This window comes from Notolabrus celidotus, chromosome 10 (genome assembly GCF_009762535.1).
Source record: "Notolabrus celidotus isolate fNotCel1 chromosome 10, fNotCel1.pri, whole genome shotgun sequence".
Lineage (NCBI taxonomy): Eukaryota > Metazoa > Chordata > Actinopteri > Labriformes > Labridae > Notolabrus > Notolabrus celidotus.
Genome location: NC_048281.1, coordinates 7,989,430 through 8,006,412, shown reverse-complemented (window position 1 = coordinate 8,006,412; position 16,983 = coordinate 7,989,430). Strand labels below are relative to the sequence as shown.

The following is a 16,983-nucleotide window of genomic DNA, read 5'->3' as shown; positions in this document are numbered from 1 at the left end:
TGATGTCTTCAGTATTAATCTACAATGTTGAAAATAATTAAAATGAATAAAAACTGATAAGGTGTTTCCAAACTTTTGACTGGTAGTGTATATTAACTGTAGGGCCCAGTTTTAGGTTAGTATTCTCACATTCACATGCTACAAATCCATCCTGTCAAGTCTGTTGAACAATGAAACGACAACGAGTCAAGTTTTTAATAAAAAATAACTTTTATTCAATGTTTACCTGTTACGAAATTTCATAATTCAGCAGTAGAAAAATGAGTTCAAACAACACACAAGCTGTTAAATTACTTCAAGCTGGTTATACAAATATATAATCCGAATTATAAAATGTGTTTAAAGTCCTTTTCATACATCAGTGTCCTAACGAAGCTTCACCATCATCACGCCTTTGTACTCTTGTACCTGCAGCGCAGTGATAGTGGTGCTGCAGTGCATGATTTCACATCGCAATATGGTCTTGAAGAAGCACGAGAGGTAAACACAGCACAGCAGTAAAGCCTGGTTCCACCATCATTATGCCTCTGTGACATTTCTACTGAGAGGCGAGACATTACAGGGGCATGAATATCACATCTTTAACTGGCAGTGTAGCATTACAGAGACTATAAAAAACTGAGAATCAGCAGCTCCTGTTTATGACACGATGTTAGGCACTGACACACATTCTGTAACTGAACTTTGAAAACTGAAACAATAATGAAGACTTGATTCTCTATGGTACAAATCAAAGCCATAATGCAACAAAATCACACACTTCAATACCAGAGTGAACTCATGACCATGAGTCAGTGAACACATCTTGTCGTCTCTTGCAGCAGGCAGCATTAGTTTGACAGTTTTGAAACATTTGCATCTCATACGACTTTTCCTCCACCAGTTCATCAGTCATCAACGATGCTAAGCAGACCGCTCAGCTTCAGTTTGCAGGCCAGCTCTTCCTCCTGGCTCGCCAAAATCTTTCGCTGTAAATCCATCAGCCGCCACGTCATCGATGGACGCGGGGTTCTAGGCCAGTGTGCTCCCTCTGACGGATCATCATCAGGATCTGCCTGCTGAAGAGAAGAAGGATGGAGATATTAATGACTGAAACTTTAGGTTGCAACATTTAGAAAATATTGATTATGAATTCCTTGTGTGTGTGATCACCTTATGATCAGGTAAAGTGTGTTTGTTTATATCTCATCTTTAAAGCGTAGTAAATTCAGACATACGTTCCACTTGAACTGTTTCTATCACCCAACATGTCTGTTTGAGAAGAGCGGCTCCCCTCAGGTGCACTGAGTGAGCTGAGCTGAGGTTCTGTACCTGTGTGGGAGCGCTGTCTTGAGCTCTGGCTGAGGGCGGGTGTCTGATGGTTGTGGGCATGGACAGCAGGGTGGAGGACGGGATGAAGAGCGGTGTGGACAGGTGGTCTACAGGGTCACCGTCCATCCAGCGCTGAAGCTGCTCCATGCTCCTGTAGACGGAGTAGATCGTTAGACTGGACTCACAAATACTGAGGTTTGTTTTTAAAATTACGTAAATAAATAAGCTTCAGTTCCTCAAAAAAACATAACCATAGATGAGACCTTTGTTTACATTTTTATTAAGGTGATTTATATGTTAGATAATATTTTCCTTTGATTTACCTTCTCTATTAAAGAGAAATATTATATGATTTAATTTTTCGAGATAAATCATTTAGGATATAAAACGCAGTTGATTCATAAGATCAATTTGCAGTTTGGCTGAGAAAGTTGACTTCCTGCTCGCTCATCCATACTGAGTGCCCTCATGTACCAGGATGCATTGCATGCAGCAGCTGCAGCCTCACCCTGCTGCTGCTTCTCTCAGGCTAAAGTAAAAACAGCTGAGTCATAGAAACTGTAAAATGCATCCTGGACCATAACATCCTCTGCACTTTTATTTTGGGACACCATGACTTGATGTTCGTGGTGTTTCTGTGCGGCTGACTTACAGTACAGGAAAGGAGAAGACTACGAGGCCGAGCTGAACCCGTTCTTCGTTATTTTAGAAAAGTAATTATCAGATTAGAGATAAATACTCCTTTATTTCAGATTCCTTTACTCCAGATTCATGTTTTTCTTGACCTTTAATTTGCTGGTGTTCTGAATAACTGTGACTTGCATTTTTACAACTGCTCTCACTCTGACAGGATAAAGGTTTAACAAGTTTTCCATCAACATCAGTTTCATGTCATGAAAACTCTTTACAGTGCTGCATCCGTACCTTTTGCTCTCGTTCTTCTCCTCCTCTAAGCTCTGCAGGACTCTGTGGACCAGCCGCTCCTGTGATGAGGGAGAGTGTGTGATGTCCAGCAGGGCTGTCGGGGCCTCCAGAGGCTCCAGAGGACTGTGGAACAAGTTCTGTCTGAGGGAGAGACTGGAGGGCGGGACACAGGCGGCTGCACTCGCTCTGAGGAGAGAGGATCGACAGAGGATGTAGAAAAAAAAGGAGAGTTTCTGCACGTTTCTGTGGAGGCGTAGACACATTTATAACATGCTAAGAGCATAACTGTTGTAAAACAATCAGAGAATAGCTTCATTTTTCAGTTGTGCCACATTATTTACTTTACTGGCACTCTCACGTGACTTTATCTCAAGGTCAATCAACCACCTCTGCTCGCTCTCTCACTTTCATTCACTCACAGCGGCTTCTGGTTAAAGTTATGAATGTGGATCTGTTGTTCTTCAAAGGCTTCAGTACTTTTTGAAACCACTGAGAGCATGTGGTATTAAAAAGTATTGAAGTATTTAATCTTTTCACAGCCTCACTCAGAGGTCACTACTTTCTCTTTCCCTGCAGCAGCTGTGGTAAAACATCTATAAGTAACTCTGTTTAAATTTTTAACTACAAATATTTTTAAGGCTTTTAGTTTTTTCTTACCCTCCCCCCTCTTGGTTTTTCTCTCTGTGGGTCTGTCTAAGGGCCTGCGTCCATTCTTCAGGAGGCTGGAAACCATTCAGAGACTCTTTGAGGAAGTAAACCAGGATCTCTCCGTCCTCTGTCACAGCATCTTCAACAAGAAAACAAATGATCACATTTTCAGAATCAGTCATTGTTGGTAGGTTCTTTTAGAAGAACAGTCAAACCGTCCTCACCTTCACAGACAGGAGGTCCGGGGATCTGCCAGTCCTTCAGTTTGTGGTCGATGCAAATCACCAGCACGTCGTCCCAGGGAATGGGGCTGAAGACTGAACATTGATCCTCGCCTCTGATGTCCCAGCTCCTCATGGCTCCCCTGGATCTAGAGGCTCGGGTGCGTTGACCCTTCAGCCTGACTCTTTCCAGAAGATTCTCCAGGCGGGACATGAGGAGAGGCTGATTGCGGGGAGAGACTGGGATCTGAGCAGCGTAGTCAGAGATGGAGGAGCAGAGCTCAGACCACGAGTCTAGAGAGAGAAAGAGACAGAGAGACAGAGAGAGAAAGAGAGAGAGAGAGAGACAGACAGACAGACAGACAGACAGACAGACAGACAGACAGACAGACAGACAGACAGACAGACAGACAGACAGACAGACAGACAGACAGACAGACAGACAGAAAAAAAAAGAGAGGATAAAATAGCTTCAATAAGGCTTCCACATCTTCACATCTCATTGTAAAACAAAACTTGAACTAAAACACTGCAGATAAAAACCCTTCCTGACATCTCAATGACTCACCTGTAACAGACGGCAGCTCCCACTGTGGCAGCTGCAGGCTGAGGATGGCTTCCCGCAGCCAGGCGAGGTTCTGGGCAGAGTTCCAGCCCAGATGAGGGACAAAGTCTCGGGTGTCAGGCTGCCAGAACTCACGCGGTGGCCACGAAAGTCTGCTGAGATCCTGAGACGAAACTCTCTCAGCGATGTGAGCCAGGACAGCGTTGTACAACCGTATGACATGCGTGGGGTCCTGTGGAGGGAGACATGCGGCGGCCCGCTCCTGACGTTGGGCGAAAACTCTGGGACTGAACTCACGACTCAAGCTGGCCTCAACAAGCTGCACCAGAGTCTGACAGGAGAGGGCGACGGGTGGGGGGGCTCGGGCCAGCAGCCACTGCACAGCATGGCTGAGCTGAGAACGGACGAGGACGGAGGGAAGTTAGTGATCAATGAATACTTATCAGAAAGATTTCAAAGCTATCAAACAACTTAAGAGAGACCAAAAAATAAGGAGGAGTATTTGGTTTTATGCATTTATGTTGATGTGTGTGCGTGTGAGGTACCTGTTTGGATCCATGCAGGTCACTCGTGGTCTCTGGTATGAAGATGAAGGAGTACTCTGAGATCACACCCTCCTCTACCAGCATGTGCAGCATCAGAGCTGAGGGGCAAGCAGAGGGTCGGGTTAATACCTCTTCTGTTTGAATGAAATGCTCATCAAATATCTCGTATGTTAATGAATGAGATATTCAATCAATAACCTAACTCTAAGAGTATACCACCCAGAGGCCAGTTAATGCCACTATTACCTTCTTCCAGTCTCTGTGTTTGTTCGGGGCCCCCGTCAGGTCCAGGCACTAGTATGACCAGAGGCAGTGGGCAGTGCCATGTGCTGGCCTGCTGGAGCTGTTTCAGCTGCAGCAGAGCAGACAGCAGAGGGACGTCCTGTTCGTCCTGCTCGGGTTCCATGACAGGAATAGCGGGGAGCAGCGTGATCAGAGCTCCTGTACCGTGCAGCTCGCAGCACTCCTCGGCTTTAGACAGAAGGTCTTCACTTAGAGGACCTCGAGACGCCTGGAAGAGACCATCAAGGAGACGATATGTTAAACAGCCGGAAGTCCCATTAAGTCAATATCGAAATGAAGTGATAACTTTGTGTTTTTGCCTTGTTGTGTAGTTTTAGCACCCATCATTTCATAAATACAATAAATGTAGAGGGTTCTGTCTATTAAAACCCATTCAATGACATCTTAATATGACTTACATAACTTAAAGTAAACCATGCTCTGTTTAACAGCACAGATTAAAGTGTGTGACAAACACCCGACAGCTCTTAATTTAGAAGCAGTGTTTTAATGTGTTGCAGTGTGATCCCACCTTCACGCTGATGTGGACTTTGTGAGTGCGTTGGCCGTTCTCCTGAAGTGAGTTGATGACGCAGAGGGTCTGCAGGGCGTCATCCGGCTGCTCCTTCACCTCCGACACCTTCCCTCCACCAAGCTTCACCTCCAACCAGTCTGACAGGATCCTGATGACAGACAGAGGACCACACATGAGAGGAGGGTACATTCAATCTGAACCCTTTGAACTCTGCGATAGAAACTGTCTGCTAGAGCGAACACTGATATTCTTACTGATTGTGTCTTACTTATTTAGAGCACTTTTTATGTGCAATATATGACTAAAATAACCACAACGAAGCTAAAAGATTATGTGAGTCTATAAACAATGATGATTTAAAAGAAATAATGCATGTAGGTCAATCTGCTGCTCACCTGTCGGCCTCACTGGCTACACTCTCATCATCGCTTGGCAGGAGGAGAACAGCTTTCCAGAAGATGCGTTCAGGTGCATTAGGGATATTTTCTGTCACCAGGGCTGGCAGGTCGAGTGGCGCCCAAACTGTCTCTCTGAGGGGAAAGAGGAGGGGCGTCAGAATTCTGCTTTGAGGTGAAAATTGCGTCACAAAAATCAAAACTCTGGTGACTTACTCGAGCAGCTGCTGATAGAAGAAGTGGACCCTCATCTGGTGGATCGTTTCTTGTCTCATTTTCAGCAATCTTTGGAAAATAAAGAACAATTTTTATATTCAATGGAGCTGTGAATTTATGTCACACAGACAATTAAAGACAACGGGATGTCACCACAGAAAGCACACTGAAGTTATCTATCATTGAATAAATCCTCATGTGCATTCAAACACTCTGAGATGAAAGTACCTGGTGCTAGAGAGAGCCAGAGTGCCAGCATTGCCCAGGTTCACCACACCACGGACCAGATCTGCCATGGAGGGCTGTGGAGGGGCACTCGGGGCCAGAGCTTTGAGTTTGAATCTTGGATCCACACAGCAGGGAGCTGCAGGGAAACCTCTCATCTGTCTCTTGAGCTGCCGGCGTACCGTCACCACATCACGCCATCTTTCGAGAGGAGTAGGGAGAAGAAAGTGTTAAATCAGAGAAAGTCAGACACATCTCAGCCGTCCACATTTTACTGGTCATACCTTTTGATGTACTTGTGGATGCGTTGTAGCTCGAGGTCAAGGATTTCTTCAACCAGCAGAGCGATGTCTGAACTCAAAGTCTCCTCCAGCAGACCGTCACAGACCTGCTCCGTGCATTTAGCCACACGGTCTGCCTTTTCATCCACTGCTTGTCTGAAAATAAGAAGCACATTTAAAGTCAGTGACACTCATTAGTGCTGCTCAGAGACTTTATGTAAGAAGCATCTTTGAATCCAGCACTTTGTCGTGATTTTAAAATCCCTGGTGGTTTTAGAGTCTTACTGGATCTCAGATGCAGCGGTCTCCTTGACCGACTCATTTAAGACTTCATGAATGAGCTCTGTGCAGAGAGAGAAGCTGTACTGGATCAGGAAGGCCTCATGCTCCTGCCTCCTCCTGAAACAACACATGAAAGAGAAACACAGGTGAGTTCTGGCAACTAAAACTATTGGCAAAATGTTGGGATTACAGAGATTACAATGCCTGAATGAAACACTAAAAACAAACAGCTAGTTTTGTGTCCTGTTTTTCGGGTTCAGGTAGAACCCGTGACGTAAAGAGGCGGGCTTTGAGCCTCCTAGCCAACAGCTACAGTGTTCCCGCCTGTCAATCAAGTCAGCTGTGCCTCTCATTGGAAGACTCATAATGTCAATATCTTTGAAATTACCACGTTAGTCACCCCCCCTTCGGTGTGAGCCGATTGAGAAATGAGCTATCCAGACTACACTCGTCTTTTGAACCAGGCTGTAAACATGTTTATTTCTGCTGTTGTTTCCGGTACTTCCGGAGCCAGCCTCAAGCAGACCCTCGATGAACTGCAGTTTCTAGCACTTCCTCATTGGACTCTTATTTATAGACCAGAGGTTGCCACTTGGTCCTAACCTGGCTTCTTCAAGCTTTTGTTTCTCTTCAGCCACGCGCTCCTCCTCCAGCGTGATCTCTGTGGACGACATCTCCTGCAGCATCTGTTCCATCACCTCACCCACCAGAGACTCCACCTGCACACTGCTCTCCCTGCAAACCCATAGGCAGCAATTTAGTTACAGGTATAAACACAATGCCATCAAACTAATTCACCGATACTGAAACAAAACCAAGACTAGGCCTGATTTTAATACATCTCACTGGATTGATTGATTGATTGATGACTTGAAACTTACACAAGAGCTGTTGTGGCGTAGCTGGCACCAGCATCAGCAACCTCCCTCGCTCCTGCTGCAACCACCTCTTCAATCACACAGTCCAGCACGGCCATGATGTCCTGCAAGAGGAGAACAAAGCAGCGCCGTTACTGTCTCATGCATGCTGAGAGAAAAGTAACTAATGTCTGACTTCATTTCTGATCAAGTATTCCTTTTTGTGGATTAATTATGTGTAAACATTACAAATGATCAACTCTAGCTTCTACTAATTCCAGTGTGCCAACTCCACATTCCTTGTTTTCACCCACAAACTGTGCACAACACCAACATTCCCTTTTCAGTCACATGAAGTAAAAAACCCTCAAATAAGAATAAAGGGAGCTCCTGCTCACCTCGTTGTTGTACACAGGCTTTGGTTTGGGTGGAGGTGATGGAGGTTTGATGGGCTGAGGCGGTGCTATGGGCTGGAAAAGCTGCTGGATGTCTGCAGGCTGGGCCGGGCTGTGATAGGGTTGGTTCTGCTCTCCTGTCTCATCTATGACAGCTGGAGGCAACCCGAACGCAGCGGGCATGTCTGGAACCTGGACCGGCACCACCTGTGTCAGCAGCTCATCGCTGGGCGGGGCTTTAACCTCCACCATGGCAGCAGGAGCTGAGAAAACACAGACAGCATTCAGCTTTAATCAATAAGAATGATTCTGCAAAAAGAAACTCGTAACTTATGATGGTTATAAATGGAAGGATGGAGCTGATACCTTTGAACTGGCTCCTGGCGGGCTCAGCCAGAGGGCCCTCACCACGATACTTGTTGGAGTGGAAGCTGCAGACAGGAGTGTGCTGTGGATGGTGAGGAAGAGGGCCTCCGTTCACCACCTCTCCAATCAACACGGTTTTCTTTGCCGTGATGACCACAGACTTCTTCTGGGACAGAGGCAGGTCTGGCTCCTGATAGGCTATCCGACTCAGATCCACCATCCTGTGAGCAAGGCATTGTGGGAAGTTATGAAAAAACATCTAAAGCTCCAAAACTTCCTCTCTGATTGAAAGGGTTAAAAGTTTTTGGTCATTACTGAACATATTAGTCAGCAAATAACTTCTATTCTTATTGTTAATAATCAGAGTATAAGGTGTTTCTTTATAGTCGTTTTAAACCTGTGCCTCATTTTTAAATATGTTGGGATCTATCAGAAACAGAAAGTTTTTGAGTTGATCCTCTACAGCACAGAATGTCACTGATGACTTCCCAGATAAATATGACACTCAGACATCTTTCGACCACATGTAGACACTCACCCATCTGCAACATTAAGTCCGTACTGCTGGATGAAGTCAGTCGCCTCGTTATCATCGCGGAACATTAACATCCGAACCACATCCTCCACTGGGAACGCAGTGGATCGTGGACCGACGGTGTGAGCAATGTTCAAGGTCTTCAAGGCCTTAGCTCTGACCTGCACAGAAACACACACACACACACATACGGAAACACATAAAACAAACTGACAGCACAACTCCGGTCATGTGATATTTTCAAACTTTATTTTTATGCAGTGTTTTAGTTACAACAGCTGTCTGTGATCAGTGGGTGTGAATGTATTTAGTGGACAACATGAAATAAAGGAAACTGTTTCTGACCTGGTTGAAGTATCTGTGCAGGAGACAGCCTGCGAGGTACGAGGCTCCTTTCAACAGCCGGAAGAAGCGCACAAAGTTGTTGCTGCTGACTGCATTGAACACCTGCACGGCAAACTTCACCTCAGGGGAGTTACGCACCTCATCACGAAACTGCTGGACCTCACTGCACAGACAAGAAAGTGTTGAAGCGTGTTTCTTTAACGTGTAAAGAGCAAAGGGAACAATGTTTTGAAAAGTGGCAGATGTGTGTGTGTGTGTGTGTTTCAGTCCACTGACCGTAGGACGTCTCCGTCGTCCAGTTTGAGCAGCACGTTGTACTGGCGAAACTCTGCCTCTCGGGCGCAGAACACCTGATCTGCTGCCAGGTCCTGGTACATTTCTTTGAGGCTCTGGAGACACTTGGTCATGTTCTCGTTGTTGATCTTGGCGTCAAAGGATGACATGGTCTCCTCACAGAGGTGGTGAGCACAGTGCACGTGGAAGCGCGTGCACTTTTCAATCAGGGACACCGTGTGAGGGCAGCACAGGTGCTGCTGGGTAATGTCCTGTGGGTGTGATAGAGGGACAGCTGCGGTTTCATGTACACTTGGCTCATATCAGCCAATCAGTGAAGTGTGCACTACTTTGCTCCTCAAAAACAGACACTCAAAGTCATTCGTTGTGTTTTTATTTTGAATGTAAGTGCTGATGTCACTGTGATGATGGTCGGCGTCTAAAGATGGCAACAGGCTCTTACCTTACGGATGCCACGGGTCCTGTTCCACACAAAGTCGTACCAGTCTCTGTAATTGTCATGGCCCTGATCCATGATCTGAGTCACCAGATAGTCCATGGTCATGCTGAGCACAGGCAGGGGGCGCAACTCGTGGGGCAGGGGCTCCTCCTGGTCAGCTGATGAGCGACTGTACTCCTTGATGGCTGCTGTATGATCCACCTGGTTGAGAAAAAGAGAAGACAGGTTTATGTTTTGACTTCTGGGTCTCTCTTCTCTACAATTTACATGCAAGCTCCAGAAACAACTGTCTGAGCTGCAAAACAGGCCGATCTCTTTCAGTGAGAGTGCGTTATTACCATTTCAGTGTCAGGGATGACCTCATACATGCTCAGCTGTTTCCGCGTTTCCCTCATGTACCTCTCCTTCTCTGGACACATGTCTGGACACGTCCCAACAAACACCTTGGACAGGACCAGGTCCGTCCTCTTGGGCCGACCTGTAGGATGTTTTACACGTTAAAGGTGTCTCTCATGTTTGGAGACGTGTTAAACACAGTAACCGGTTGGTGTGAGAGGTGGCTTCACCTTGACGTAGGACCTTGTCTCTCTGCTCCAGGAGGCGGTACTTGTCCTCAGAGGTCTCAGCCAGCTGGCCGATGAGGTGGAGGAGGGACGAGGGGACCGGGCGCTCTACACTCGAGGCCTCTGTGCTGCTCTCTTTAGGTGGTTCAGTGTCAAACTGCAGTGCCTTGGCTGTGGATTTCTTCACGGGGGAGCTGGGACATAAAAGACACACGTAGGACAATCAGAGCTTTTTGAAACGTGTCCAATGGTTTTAAACTTTTGGATGTCAGTTGTACGGCAGGAGTTCGATCTAAAAATAAACAAATAGAAGTGTTACCTGCGACTAAGTGTCATCGAGCTGCTGACTGCTGCAGATCTGAATGTAGGTCTTCTGAGTGGAGATGAAGTCCCCTTGGACCTTGCGTCCTCCTGACTCTGTCCCTCTGCCTCCTCCTCTCCTGCTGCAGGTCTGCTACCTTTGTCACCCGGACCTGATGCAGAAAAATAAAGAAGAAAAATTGCTGCAAGGTATTAAGGGAACTATGAAATACACAGCTACTGGACGTTAACACAATACAGTCCTGAGTCACAGTGGCTTTAGCTTTTAGATCTATAATTCAAATAGTGCTACGAGTTTTACTGTCATCTTCCATTGCATGTAACACTCTATTTCATTCCAAAAATGGGTAAAAGTGTGAAAAACTCTTATTCTGTGCCTGTGTCTTATTTAAATATTATGAGCAAACATTTGTAAAGAAATTGATGATATGAAGTACTGAGAAACAAATCAGACGACAAAGTCATTAAAAATCAGAAGGATAGAACAAAGCGCCTGTGAGAGACGACAAAACCTGGATCTTCAGGGTCTGACTGTGTCTTAGTCAGATGAGTTGAGAGTTAATAATGTACAGCTGTGACTGTTGAATCACGTTAACTGGGTTGTATAGAAATATGTTGTATTTACTCTGTGTCTTTTTCAAAAAGAGGTGGATCTCTTGTCTGTGGAGCATTTTGCCTTTCTTCTTTGCCCTCGCTGCAGAGGCCTGAAAGAGATGACATTAAAAGTGACAAACTACACATTTCAGGGTACAGAAACAAAGGGAAGGGGAATCGAGTCCACTCACATGGTCATTAAAGTGTATGGTGGCTGTGTTCTTGCCCGGCCGGCAGAAGACCTTGCGGACTCTTCCAAAATGATTGAAGTGCTTCTCCAGGATCTCTCTCTTGTTCAGGGCTGGAGGCACGTCTCTGCACATGATAGTGGTGGAGTCAGCGCTCAGGCCCTCTGAGCTCTCCCTGCGTACACCACGTTTCGCAGGGGGTGTGGTCTGGGGCTGCACGTCTGGAGGTTTTGGTGAGTCTGACACAGGATGACAGGTTGAAGGAGGAAAGCAGGGTTAGGATATTCTAACAGTTGATCCAGTTTTTAATACATTTGAGATTTGTCCTTGAGATTCAGAAAGACGAGGATTTCTGTTCTTTGTTAAAAACTAAAGGACTCTGATTCTTGAGCCAAAGTAGAGGGAGACACATGGATCCATTCATATCAGGAACATGTTTTACAGCTTCTATGATTCATTGATTTTACACCAGTAACACAAAGAGTCCATGATTTGTTTGTCTCACCTGACTTTTCAGCTTTTTCCAGAGTGTCCCTGGTTCTTGTTGGAGGTGCAGCAGGTAAGTCCTCCCCCTGAGTTTGGACACCTTCCCTCTCCATCTCTTTTGTGGCCTCTCGCCTCACCGGGTTACTGACATCTTTACGGATCCCGCTTAGTGCCCTACCGAATATTCCAGGCGCTGGGGCTCGGGACCTCATTAGGGGCCGCTTTGAAGGCTGTCTTGGTGTATCTGCTTCTGCCGGAGTGTTCTCGTCTGCGGCAGGCTCCTCCTGACCACTGCTGGGGACTGCTGGATCTTCCTTGCGCTTGGTGCCTTTGCCTAATCTTGCAAATACATTTGTTTGCCCTAGAGTTTGAAGGGTGCTCCCTTTCTCCTCTGAACTTCTCTCTGCCTTCGTGTCACCAAAAGCTGACGGCTGACCAAAACTTGCTCCTCCAAAAAGGGGTGCCTCCTGGGGCTGGATGGTTTTGGCTGCAAAGTTAAAAGATGACGGGGTAGTTGGCTCGGTGGTTGTTGTCTTTGTGCTGGAGCTGGAGGGGGCGGCTGGCTGGGAAAAGGTAAACTGTAAGGTGTTGGAAGAGCTGCCGCTATTGCTCGTAGTGGGGGGATTGTTTTGAGCAGAGATAGACGGGGCTGCAGCCGGCTGTGAGAAGCTGAAGCCAAGCGGCCCAGACTTAGCCCCAGTCGACAGAGGGAAGCCTGTAGTGGTGGTGCTGCTGCTACTTGTGGTGGTGGAGCTTGTCGTGGACCCGGTGCTGCCAAACAGGGAGGTAGACATGGACTTAGTTTGAGGGTTAGTTGGCTCAGGGCTTGCACTAAAGATGGGTTTGAAAAGGGCCTCATTGGCAGGCTTGAACTTGAATTCAGAGGGCCCAAAGCCTCGGCTCTGGGTCGCACTCTGAGCGGAGCCAAAAACACTCGGGGTGACACTGGTAGATGATGGCTGTCCAAACATTGGCTGCCCAAAACCCAGTGGCTGAGGTTGCCCCATAGCAGGGGTGGAGCCAGAAGACACCTGGGTGTTCCCAAACCCAGAGGACTGTTGACCATAGGGTGGAGGCGGCTGGCTGAATCCTGCAGCTTGCCCGAATGCAGAAGGCTGCCCAAATGAAGGTGTCTGTCCAAACACTGAACTCTGACTTGGTCCACTAGTTTGCCCAAAAGCTGGTGCGGCCGTACTACCAAAACCTGAGCTACTCATTCCTAGAGATGGCTGTCCAAACGCCGGAGTTTGGCTTACTGAGGGCATCGAGGAGGGTTGTGTTGATGGCTGTCCAAACGCCGGAGTTTGGCTTACTGAGGGCATCGAGGAGGGTTGTGTTGATGGCTGTCCAAACGCCGGAGTTTGGCTTACTGTGGGCAACGAGGAGGGTTGTGTTGATGACTGTCCAAAGGCAGGAGTCTGTCCAAACATGGAACTCCCATGGCTTGGAGGCTGATTTAAGACAGGCGGCTGTCCAAACGCTGATGTTGTTGGGTAAAAGCCCATAGCTTGGGGCTGATTATTAGAACTTTGCTGACCAAATGACTGGAATAAGCCAGTCTTTGAGGTGTTGCTTGGAGCTTGGAAAGCTCCACCTTGTGGACTTCCAAACGGATTTGGTGGATTCATGGTGCTAGTATTGACAGACCAAGAGTCCTTGTTGATTTGTTTAAACGAACGTTGCTCATTCAGGCATCCAGGCAACAGAAACAATGAAGCTGTGACAGATTCTCGAGCTTGTTTTGGTGAAAATCCTATACAGACAAAAGATGATATTTTAAAAGTGAAGTAGCCATTAGCATACAGCTAACAGAACAAGCACAGAAAAGTCAGCGTGGCAAAGTTCTATAACGACGTTAGAGTTTTAACAGTGTCAACACATATACAATTCTTTTTTTTAATCGAGTAAACCAAGAAACGTGTACAGTAAACTCTCACCTCTCTCATCTTTGACTTGATTTGTTGTTTTTTGTGTTCCGCTCAAATATGAATACAAACTTCCGGTTTCGGTCCGTCACATTCTTCTTCCCCCTTCCACAAACGATGCGACCGTTTTATTTGTTGAATGGGCTTTAACCGTGGGACACCTCCTCATATGGAAGTAAATGGCTAAGTTTAACCTTACTGTCCTATATATTTATAAAACCTTGTCTTATTTCATGTTCTTGATTTGAAGGAACTACTTGTGAACACCACCGGGACGTGTCACCTTGAATTCCGCCTGACTGGATGGTTGAACGTTGCCCGATGCTAACGCGAAACTGACCCTTAATATAAACTCCCCATTGAAGAATCGTTATTCGTGACTGTCGCCAGAGATGGATTAATATTAACCTTCATCTATGTGTAATGATAATTGTAAGACCAGTTGTCTCTTTTTACGCCGAATTGTAACATGGGAGTCGTACTCCGGAACCTCCAGAAGGTGGTGCCTCTTCGCCGCGCCAGGCTGCGCGGGGACGTGGACACACTGAGGCACATACTGGGCATCCAGAAGTTCGACCTGGGCATCATCTGTGTGGACAACCACAGGATGAGGCAGATAAATAACACGTACAGAAAGAAGAACATGCCCACGGATGTGCTGTCGTTTCCATTCTACGAGGTAAAATACGTGTGATGATGATGACAGCAACACCTGCCTCTATATCATGTTTAACAGGCTGCATGGGATCCATCCCACCTGCAGTCTGACAGGAAGAGGATCTTTTGATTAAGAATTAAAGTTAGAACAGTATTCTGACTCTAAGGAAATCCTAAATAGACTACAGAAAACCAAATTATATGAAAATGACATCAAGTTCTGTATATTTTTGAGTGAATGAATGAGTTACTGTCATGTGTACAAGTCCATGCACACAGTTACATGCAAAGTAACTTATTGATATTGTAGAATAATACAATTTTCATAAAAAGGCAATCTAAGCCCCCTCCCTCTGGAATTTGCTCCCTCAAGCCATCAGGTCTGCTGAGTCTGTAGATAGCTTTATAAAAATTACTCAAAACCCATTTGTTTATACTCAGGCCTTCATAGAGCCTCCCATCTAACCTCTACTGTTGTCTGTCTATTGCTTTGTTTGTCTGTTTATTTCTGCATATGTATTTTGTTTCTATTTTGCTTGTTTTTATTGTTTTGTGCCTGTGAAGCACTTTGTAACCGAGCGTTTTAAAAGTGCTGTATAAATACATTATTACTTACTTATATTTTATTTATGCTATTGTACCAGTTAAATAATCAGTGATTTTATTTGTCTTTAATTTCCTGACTCCGCCTTTTATGTAAATGTTCAAGATGTCAGTGCCCTGTTTTTCTTTTGGTAAATACTTCAAATAAATAACAATAAAATATACTTTTGTGCTTTTAGGACCTGAGGCCTGGTAAACTGCCCTGCCCTCTTCACAGAGATGAGCTGAACCTTGGAGACATTTTCTTAGGGGTGGAGTTTGTGATGAAGCAGTGCAAGGAGGAGTCCATAGACTTGCATGGCGCCCTCACGGTGAGTAGCACCTGCACTCTGTAACACATTCAGCTGATAAGATAAACCTTTAATGGTTACTGATGTATCGTAAAAATGTCTCATTCTCCTCATTAAATCTTAACGTCTTAAATACATTTAATATTTGGTTATACTGTGATTACTTCAACCATAGCACCTGGGTCATGTGAAATAGTGGTTCCTCTTTCAGGTTGTCACTGCACATGGCATCTGTCACCTGTTGGGCTACAGACATGAGACAGAGGAAGAGTGGACTGAGGTAAGTTCAGAGATCTACGACTGTCCCTTAACACAACACAAGTGATGGAGACAAATGTGAGGCCACTAATAGTTTTAGTTTCATGTGTTCAGATTATCTGTGTGACATTTTTGCCTCTACCTCAATTTTTTTGTAGGATGTGAAACTTGATCACCAGTGTTTTTCTGGAGAGGCAACTTATTACGAAACTCATGGTGATCAAGAAGACAGTTGTTTTATTGACATTGTTCTTCAGTATTTCAACATTCAGTGTGATGAAAATCATTACTTGCAGGGCTGTTGATCATCTTGAGTCAAGGGAACAGTTTCTGATATTATATTACAATTATTTCTAGTATAGGAATGGAAATAATGAATGAGTATGATTGCCAGTCATGAGGGGGGAATAAGAGTAGGACGTAATTCCAGAATAGGGATGAATTATACATTTTTTTTTTTCTTTAAAAGTTATATTTTTGGGGCTTGTACACCTTTATTTTCATAGAGGAGAGGACAGTGGATAGTGTAGGAAACTGGGAGAGAGTGGTGGAATGACATGCAAGAGGGAGGCCGTAGGCTGGATTCAAGCCCAGGCAACCTGCTACATGGGCACGCACCTTAACCATTAGGCCAAGTCCACGCCCAAAATATTCTGAATATTGTCTGTATTAAACTCTGCAGTCAGTTTGACTTTAACCTCAACATTTCAGCTTTATTCTTCAATTTGTTTTTGCAGATTCTAAGAAAAATGTGACATTAAAAGAGAAAAATGTGTGTTATAATAATAATGTGAAAATGATCATTCACATTTTTATGGTCCCCAGATGCTGCAGAGGGAAAGCTACATTCTCACTGAGTACAACAGACTCACAGGGAGACATCTGGAGCCTCTGACCAAGAGATGCACTCAGGACAGGTGACAGTGACGGTCACCTCTGTAGTCTGAGTCACACTAATGTATTATGGTGCTTGATTTTGTTTTATGATCCTGTAACAAGCTGGAACTCTCGCTTACTCACTGTCTGCCTCGCTCACACACAACCTGAAGAACACTGGATGCTGTCCCCACAGTCCCTGCTGCTGTTTCAGGACCTTAATCACCTGACACTGCTGGTGCTGCGGCTCAGTCTTGGGTCTCGTTTTCAGACGCTGGATGTGGGTGTTTTTTTTTTAAACATCAAACTAAAAAGTCAGAACACTTTCACTGTAATATTTTATTAAAATCTGCTTCAAGAAGAGTCAGTCGTGTATGAAGGGTAGAAAAGCTGTTTGTTTAAACTTCACAAATACATGGTACCCTCTTCACATTGCATTTGGGTTGGGGGTTCAGGAAGGCGCAATGTTTGGAAATGTGATTTAAAGGCTGACTTAAAAAAATGGTTTGACTTTGTCTGCTTTTGTAACTGAAACAACAGAATACTGCAAACCTCATAAGA

General features: G+C 45.3%; 2 protein-coding genes across 4 annotated transcripts; one reads left to right on the top strand and one right to left on the bottom strand.

Moving 5' to 3' along the window:
• Window positions 1-259: 259 nt before the first annotated feature.
• mcm3ap (minichromosome maintenance complex component 3 associated protein) lies at window positions 260-14,092 on the bottom strand. 2 transcript variants are annotated; one of them, XM_034693509.1, is made up of 29 exons: window positions 13,751-14,092; window positions 11,833-13,566; window positions 11,331-11,566; window positions 11,171-11,249; window positions 10,544-10,697; window positions 10,228-10,418; window positions 10,000-10,139; window positions 9,665-9,862; window positions 9,205-9,473; window positions 8,929-9,091; window positions 8,587-8,744; window positions 8,049-8,269; window positions 7,686-7,945; window positions 7,312-7,412; window positions 7,034-7,165; window positions 6,434-6,547; window positions 6,152-6,304; window positions 5,871-6,068; window positions 5,643-5,711; window positions 5,427-5,561; window positions 5,029-5,179; window positions 4,461-4,725; window positions 4,215-4,312; window positions 3,673-4,063; window positions 3,108-3,398; window positions 2,893-3,022; window positions 2,236-2,421; window positions 1,312-1,462; window positions 260-1,055 (listed from the first exon to the last, which is right to left on the bottom strand). In XM_034693509.1, exons 2-29 carry the CDS (start codon window positions 13,439-13,441, stop codon window positions 888-890), a joined length of 6,411 nt encoding a protein of 2,136 aa, XP_034549400.1. In that variant the 5' UTR covers window positions 13,442-13,566; window positions 13,751-14,092; the 3' UTR covers window positions 260-887. The 2 variants fall into 2 exon arrangements, with proteins under 2 accessions (XP_034549400.1, XP_034549399.1); XM_034693508.1 differs by having other exon boundaries at window positions 260-1,058; window positions 13,751-13,934.
• ybey (ybeY metalloendoribonuclease) lies at window positions 13,803-16,926 on the top strand. Of its 2 annotated transcripts, XM_034693513.1 has the most exons (5): window positions 13,803-13,913; window positions 13,989-14,417; window positions 15,178-15,309; window positions 15,500-15,568; window positions 16,372-16,926. In XM_034693513.1, exons 2-5 carry the CDS (start codon window positions 14,208-14,210, stop codon window positions 16,465-16,467), a joined length of 507 nt encoding a protein of 168 aa, XP_034549404.1. In that variant the 5' UTR covers window positions 13,803-13,913; window positions 13,989-14,207; the 3' UTR covers window positions 16,468-16,926. The 2 variants fall into 2 exon arrangements, with proteins under 2 accessions (XP_034549404.1, XP_034549403.1); XM_034693512.1 differs by having other exon boundaries at window positions 13,825-14,417.
• Window positions 16,927-16,983: the final 57 nt, after the last annotated feature.